Genomic DNA, 7,717 nt, shown 5'->3' on the forward strand with positions numbered 1-7,717 from the left:
TATCCACAATTAAATACATATATGAGGGTAACACCTTTCGTCCTACACTTATGTAAACAAAATCATGTTGATGAAATAAAAAAAGAGGCAAGCCAAATAACATGTCAAAAATAAGAGCCTTTATGAATAAGAACAATCACTTATCAGTGTGATGGAGATAAATGAGGTATAGAAATTAATAATATCATTGGTACAATTATTTCTTTTTCTCTTAGCCCAAACTTATTCAACCCAAGGGCTAGGTTGAAGTATGAGATGAGGAAACCATGATGAAGAGATTTTTTGATCATGAAAACAGATATCAGATGCACTTGGAGAAGACAAATTGAAAGGAAAAAAAGGAAGGCATAGTAGCTAAAACCTGAATAAGGCAAAGTGACAAATATTGTAGCTTTTTGGAATAAACAAAACTACAACATGATAATTGTGGCTTCTCCGATCATCTCATTAAACAGCTTGATAGCCTCCTCTCCACGTCCATGGAAACCGTAGGCTGCAATCATGGAGCTCCAAAGCACAAGGACTGATGCATTAGATTCAGAAAATATCGTGCTTGAATCCTCCAAACAACCGCACTTGGAATACATGCTTATCAGTGAACTCCTCACCGGGGTGACAGAACCAACTCCAACATGGATGACTTGTGCATGCACTTGTTGCCCCTGTGCTAAGGCAGCTAAGTCAGAGCATGCACTGATGATGCTAACAAAGGTTACATGGTCTGGCAACAATCCGACATTCTTCATGAGGATGAAATGGTGGAAGGCCCCTTCAGGGTCCCCATTTTGTGCTCTTCCTGCAATCACAGTATTGCAAGAGACCACATTGAGGAAAGGCAATCCTTTCAGAACCCTTTCTCCTTCTTCAAGATGACCACTTCTCATGTACATGTGAGCTAGAGAGCTCCCAACACACATGTCCTGCTCAAACACATTGATAACCACGAAGGCATGGTTTTGGCGACCAAAACCTGCATCCTTCAATCTGGCGCAGCATCGCAAGGTGCTCCCCAAACCAAACTCATCGGGACGCAGGCCCTCCCTCCTCGACCTCAGGAAGCACTCGAGTCCCTCCTCGTCGAGCTCGAAGTGAGCCAGCCCGGCAATCATGGCGTTCCAGGTGGCGAGGTTCCTCTCTGGCATTTCATCGAACAGCTTGCGGGCAGCGTTGATGTCCCCGTTGTGGATGAGGCCGCCGATGAGGATGTTGAAGGACATGACATTTCGGCACGCCATTGCGTCAAACACGGCGCGGATGGCGGGGACCCGGCCAAGTTTGAGGTACATGTGGAAAAGGTGGTTTCCAGTGAAGCGGTGGAAAGAGGCAGCGCTGGCGATGGCTATGATTGCGTGGAGCTGACGACCTAGGCGAAGGGAGCGTGGCGAAGGGAGTAGGCAGCAGGCGTTCAGGAGGTGAGAGAAGAGGTTGTGGTCGGACCATAGCTGGGGTCAGATCGGCCATCTTTCGGAGCATGACGAGAGGAAAGCGAGAGGAAAACGATGGAGGCTGGGAGAGTGGGAGATGGCCGTGGCTGTGGGAATGGGAATGTGACAAAAAAATGCGGAGGGGGAAGGGATTTGAGAAATATCGAGAAGTTTCCATTACAAAAAGGCGCGTGGAGCGATGGACAGTGTTGGGGTAATGGAGGGAGAAGGGAGAGAGGGAGCGGAGGCCGAAGCCGCCTCCCACCAGTTCATTGATTCCATCGCGAAGAAGGAGAAAGTAAAATGGCTAGGTTTGGGAGCGCGAAGGGAAAAACACGGCGCCGAAAAGAAAACAGCGAGGGAAAGGAAAACAGCAAGGGGGAAATGACCAAATTCAATTACAACAATTTTTTCAAAACTGTTGTCGTAGTCGCTAAAAACGCGGATAAAGACAACGGTTTATAAAATCGTTGTAAAAAGTGTTGTCGTTTTAAAAACAAACGCTCAATGACAACAGTTTTGCCAAAACCGTTGTCTTTTATATTTAATAGGGAGTTCAAAGACAACGGTTTTGGCAAAAACCATTGTCTTTGAGCAAATACGCAACGCTTTCTCTTAAAACCGTTGTCGTAGGGGTGTTGTCGTTTGTAGTTTTTGTTGTAGTGCATGTTGGAAAAAGTTATAATGGGCAATTGTTTGATCCATTCATGCATCATCTACTGTTCACATTTTTTGTTTATTTAATCTTGAGAACATGAGTATGTTTTACTTTCTCTGATTTTTTTGACTTGAATCGATTACATGAATCGATGAAAAACATTTGACGGAGGAAGAGTAACATATATTGTTTTCTTCGTCATTTTAATAAATGACAAATAGATTTTAATGGATTACTCAGATCGATTAAAAATCTATTTGAATCGATTACATAGATTTGCTATGCTTCATCAATTTAATTGATTACACATATTTTGAATCGATTAAGATTTGTTTAAATCGATTAGTTTAATCAATAAACTTCTTCTTCTCTTCTCTGCCATGACTGTGACACTCACTTCTTCTGCCGTGACGAACACGGCTGCCATGATTGTCGATCGTCGGCCTCCCGATGTAGTCACCGACACTCTCTGGCCTCGAAAGCCGATAGCAAACAATCCTCTCGGGGCTCGACAACTGTGGTAGATCGCGACCCAGTCTCGATCTTGCCTACTGATGGCGGAAGAGACATTTTTTTCCAACGAAGAAACAAGTTTCATACTTAGGCATCGCTCTGATACCATTGTTGGTCCTAAAGCATGAAAAATACAGAAATACAAAATCTATATAAAAAATATCACAGTGATCTCCCGTAGTAGATCTTGATCTTCACTTGTCATCGGAAGAACGATCACGAACCACTTGTCATAGAAAGAACAATCACGAACGAATCGAAAAGCTCTTCATGGTTCACAAACAAAATCCCTCTCTAATAGATGTTCTCCTTCTCTGCAAGACACATAGTCTAGGTAGAATTTTGACAGAGGAAGATGACTCTTCATCTTCCTCTACAGAATGAGAAAGAGTTGGAAGGTGAAAGGGTGAAGGGGCACCCTTTCACCTTCTTAACACCAACAGAAAAAACCTAGATGATCGCAGTATATACAAGAGGCTTATAACATAGATTTTTTTTTTTTTTTGAGAATGAGGTACAACTAAAGTAATAATAAAACAATGCTTTAATTAATTTATTTCTCTTGTTTTCGTAGACATTTAAATCCTTTTAAAGCTTCCTTCTCACAACAAAATATTCACATGATCTTGCTAATTTAAAACCAATATATATATTGACTAGTTCTTCACCATCAATTAACTATTTCAACCAATTCCTAATGGTGGATTAATGTGTGTGATTCATGCGTATATTATGGATATCATTTATCATACATTTATTATATTACATGAACCTATTTTGCATAGTTTCTTACCTTTTTCACATTTTGTTTTATCCTTTAGTTGGAAAAACTGATATCTATGCATTTTATTGACAGTATGTGAAGTTGGTGCTCAATTTAGGACAAAAATCCTTGGAAGTGTGCATTCCATCATGATTGTAATGTTTGGTCATATCCCCCTGACACATTTATGCATCACCCGTTGACTAAAATGAGAATCGAAACCCTAGAATAGAACATGGTTTGGCCGTGCCCATTGACACGATCGTGTTTTTCCCTAACTCCCAACGAGAAGATGTCCAAAGTGCCACATGGCCAGGTCATGCTTCCCAACATGGCCATGGTATGATGACAGTGCCCCCAAGTTTTTAGGAAAGTTATAGCGCTCACACTTATGCCATTTTTTTTCTATTAAAGTTAGTATGCACAATGGTATATAAAGGAACTAAAAGAAAGATAATAAATAAAAGGATTTACTTGGTTCCCACTCTAGGGATGCTACATCCAAGGCTTGTATACTCGGCATGAGCCCACTATCTTTTTCTCCTTTCCTGAAATCTTTCAAAGATGGAGAAAACTCTTACAATGAATATAATCACAAATAATAAAATGAGATGCCTATAATATAAACTATACAAACAAACTTGTGTTGTTCCAGTCCAGCAAGAGCAAATTTTGCGCACTCCTCCTGATGCTTCCCCGATCATACAAGTAGAATCTGTTGGGTTTTTCGGGCTGCGAAAACTGCTCTTTCGCGTCGCGGAAACCCCGAAGGCCCAAGCCACCGGATCCGTGCGAAGTAGAAATTAAACAAAAATTACGAGTACGAGTATCTAATCTAGATCTACACTAGATTTACAAAGAGGAAACACTTTATAGCTTCGATGCGTGCCCTTTTCGTATACCGCTCGTCCAAGGAGATGCCGGATCTCAAGTTGTCAAAGTAGACAACTCTCTAGAAGTATCTATTAGGATCGTCGTACTCGGCTAGAGAGGGGGGTGTGAATAGCCGACTCCAAATTGCTCATTTCTTCCTACGATTAGGGTTAGCGCAGCGGAAATAAAAATAATAGAAATGAAAGCGGAGAAATCAAACCTCAACACGCGTCGATGTAACGAGGTTCGGAGATATACTCCTACTCCTCGGCGTGTCCGTAAGGTGGACGAAGCCTATCAATCCGTCGGTGGATGAGACCCCGGACACCCGGCTAATAATCACTCCTCCTGGGTGAAGAAACCTCGCCACAATGTTTTGCAAAAGCAATACAGGAGTAGAAAGCAGCAAGAAGCAAAATACAATACAAATGTATGAAACACCTTCGCTTACTTGCCTTCGATGAAGCAGCAGCTTCTCGGATCCAACCACAATGACAGCAATCGATCGGTTGGTCGGCCAGTGGAAGCTCACAAAAGCTTCAGAGGCGAAGAGCTCGAAAGCTCACGGAAGAACTTGCAGCAAAGAAGAAGAGGCGGAACAAGAAGAAGCGAAGCTTGGAGAAGCGAAGAAGATAAGCAGCCCTCGATCTCCTTTATAACCTGCACTGCAAAGAAGACAGTGAAGAAGAAAGGGGGAGCCTGATCGGTCCAGCTGGCCGTTGAGTCACAACGGCTAGTCCTGGACCGATCAGGCTCCACCCTGATCGGTCGGTTATTCTGATCGGTCATGGAGACCGATTAGGCTCTATGCTGATCGGTCCCGGACCGATCAGAATCTTTCAGAGTTGCCCAACTCTGTCATCGGTCCCGGGACCGATCGAGCTTCTGATCGGTTCCCGCCGATCGGTAAGCTCTGAGGCACGCGATCGCTTCGATCGATCTCCGGACCGATCAGAAACCACATATCAATGGATCGGTCACGGACGATCCAGTCTTTTTTGCCCAAACCATGGCCAAACCAATATCCGGTCAACCTTGACCTCTTGGTACATCATGCTTAGCATCCGGTCGCTCTCTTGACCTGCGAAGACTCCCCACCAAGGGTCCGGTCAATCGCTGTGACCCACTTGGACTTTTCTCTTCGTGTCAAGTATCCGGTCCTCCTTGACCTACTTGACCTTCTCAACACCGGATGTCCGATCACCCTTGATCCATCTGGATTTTCCTTGCCCGGCTTCACTCACGTGACTTTCACCTAGCTTCACTCACTAGGATTTTCACCGCTTCACTCACCAGGATCAATCTGCGGCTTCACTCACGGGACTTTCTAACCGCCTGGCTTCACTCACTGGACTTTCCCACTCACCAGGACTTTCCCACTGCCTGGCTTCACTCACCAGGACTTTCACCTAGCTTCACTCACTAGGGGTTTCACAACTGCCTGGCTTCAGTCACCAGGACTTTCCCACTGCCTGGCTTCACTCACCAGGACTTCCAATCTGCCCGGCTTCACTCACCAGGACTTATCCGTCTGCCTGGCTTCACTCACCAGGACTTTCCACATCCGGTCCAGAGAACGAGCTACGGAGCCCTCTCTGACCACAGTTCGGGGAACGAGCTACCGAGCCCTCTCCGACTTCCATCCGGTCCAGAGAATGAGCTCCCGAGCCCTCTCTGACCAAAGTCTGGAGAACGAGCTACCGACCCCTCTCCGACTTCCCATGTACCAAGCTTCCATACTTGGACTTCTCCGTGCCAAGTCTCCATACTTGGACTTTTCCCGTGCCAAGCTCCCTGCTTGGACTTTTCACCATGCCAAATTCCCTGCTTGGACTTTTCACCATGCCAAACTCCCAGCTTGGACTTTTCTCATGCCAAGCTCCCTGCTTGGACTTTTCCCGTGCCAAGCTCCCTGCTTGGACTTTTCTGAGTCAGGTCAACTCACCTCGGGTCAACCAGGTCAACCTTGACCACGGGTTGCACCCACAATCTCCCAAGCTTGTATCCTTGTAAAACATCAAGATACAACTTTTCTGTTCACGTCAAACATTGTCAAACATAACTCGTCAAACATCAAAACACAACTCGAGTCAAGTCAACTCGAGTCTGGTCAACCAGGTCAACCTTGACCTAAGGTTGCACCAACAGTATCCACACAAACTAATTAGGTGGAGAAGACCAAACAATAGGTGTGCTAGCACCTAGATGGTGTTCGAACAAGAGAGGAGAGGAAGAGCAAGAAGAGAGAGCACTTGAGGAAGAAGAAGATGTAAATGACACTTGAATGAAAAATGAATTCATTCCCTTCACAAAAGTGGTTGGCCACTTTCGCAAAAGTGTAACCCCCATTTTGCATTAAGTGTGGCCATTAAAGAATTTGTAACCTCCATGAGGTGGCACACACATGTGCTAAACATGATGATGTGGCACCTCATCATTGGCCACTTAATGCCAAGTCACAAATGATGTGGCATAAAGTCAAGTCAAACTTGACTCTTCCTATTCCTCTCAAGTCAAGTCAAACTTCAGTTAATATCTCTCATGGTTGATCTAATCCAACCATTTAATTCAAGCCAATTTAATATAATGAACCTAATTCATTTAATTAAATTGATTCAATGAGTCATAATCTAAATTAGACTCATTGAACACATGAATCAACTTGAGTCCAACTCAATTAGCCCAATTAGGATTACTCTTAATCCAATTTGATTCATCAAATGAATCTAATCCTCTTGGTTCATCATATGAACCTAATCTCCATCTAATTGTCCTTAGTGTGTGACCCTATAGGTTCTTATAACGTTGGCAATGCCCCTAAACCCATTTAGGAGCATAAGTAATGAGTGGTATCTAGCAACACATCATTACTACCCAAGTTACAAGAATGTCGAGATCCAACATCACCTTGTGACTACTAATTGTGACTTCTCACAATATATGACAAGTGTCCTTCTATCCTAGACATCTAGATTGATCAATGTGAGGCATAGACCGTGTCATCCTCTAATCAATCTAAATCTTGAACTCCAAGTAGACTCACTAAATCAAATGAGTTCAATATCTCATATTGACTCATTTGGGCATGGCCATGCACTTCGTGGTCTCACTCTATCAAGAATATCGATGTCACTCCCGTCATATAGAAGGGATAGATCCCATCTACATCACTCACATCCCTCTGCATAATTCGTTACATACCTAGTAATCGCCTTTATAGTCCACCCAGTTACGGGTGACGTTTGACGAAACCAAAGTACATAACTCCTTATGTCGGGATCCATGGTGACTTTAGGTCTAAGGACTAACAGTCATACTAATAGCCACTTGAGAAAGTATATGACACTCATATAACGATCCATGATACTTTCTCATGGCGGGTCATTCAGTATACATTCTCCAATGCATACCCATGTGTCAACTTGATATCTCTATATCCATGACTTGTGAGATCAAGTCATCGAGTTGACCTACATGCTAGTCTTA

The 7,717-nt window shown here is 43.7% G+C and overlaps 1 protein-coding gene across 1 annotated transcript; it reads right to left on the reverse strand.

The window, feature by feature from the left end:
• Positions 1-410: 410 nt before the first annotated feature.
• LOC122050618 (pentatricopeptide repeat-containing protein At2g41080-like) lies at positions 411-1,235 on the reverse strand. The gene has a single exon (XM_042611510.1). It carries the CDS (start codon positions 1,233-1,235, stop codon positions 411-413), a length of 825 nt encoding a protein of 274 aa, XP_042467444.1.
• Positions 1,236-7,717: the final 6,482 nt, after the last annotated feature.

This window comes from Zingiber officinale, chromosome 3A, assembly GCF_018446385.1.
Source record: "Zingiber officinale cultivar Zhangliang chromosome 3A, Zo_v1.1, whole genome shotgun sequence".
NCBI classification, from domain to species: Eukaryota; Viridiplantae; Streptophyta; class Magnoliopsida; order Zingiberales; family Zingiberaceae; genus Zingiber; species Zingiber officinale.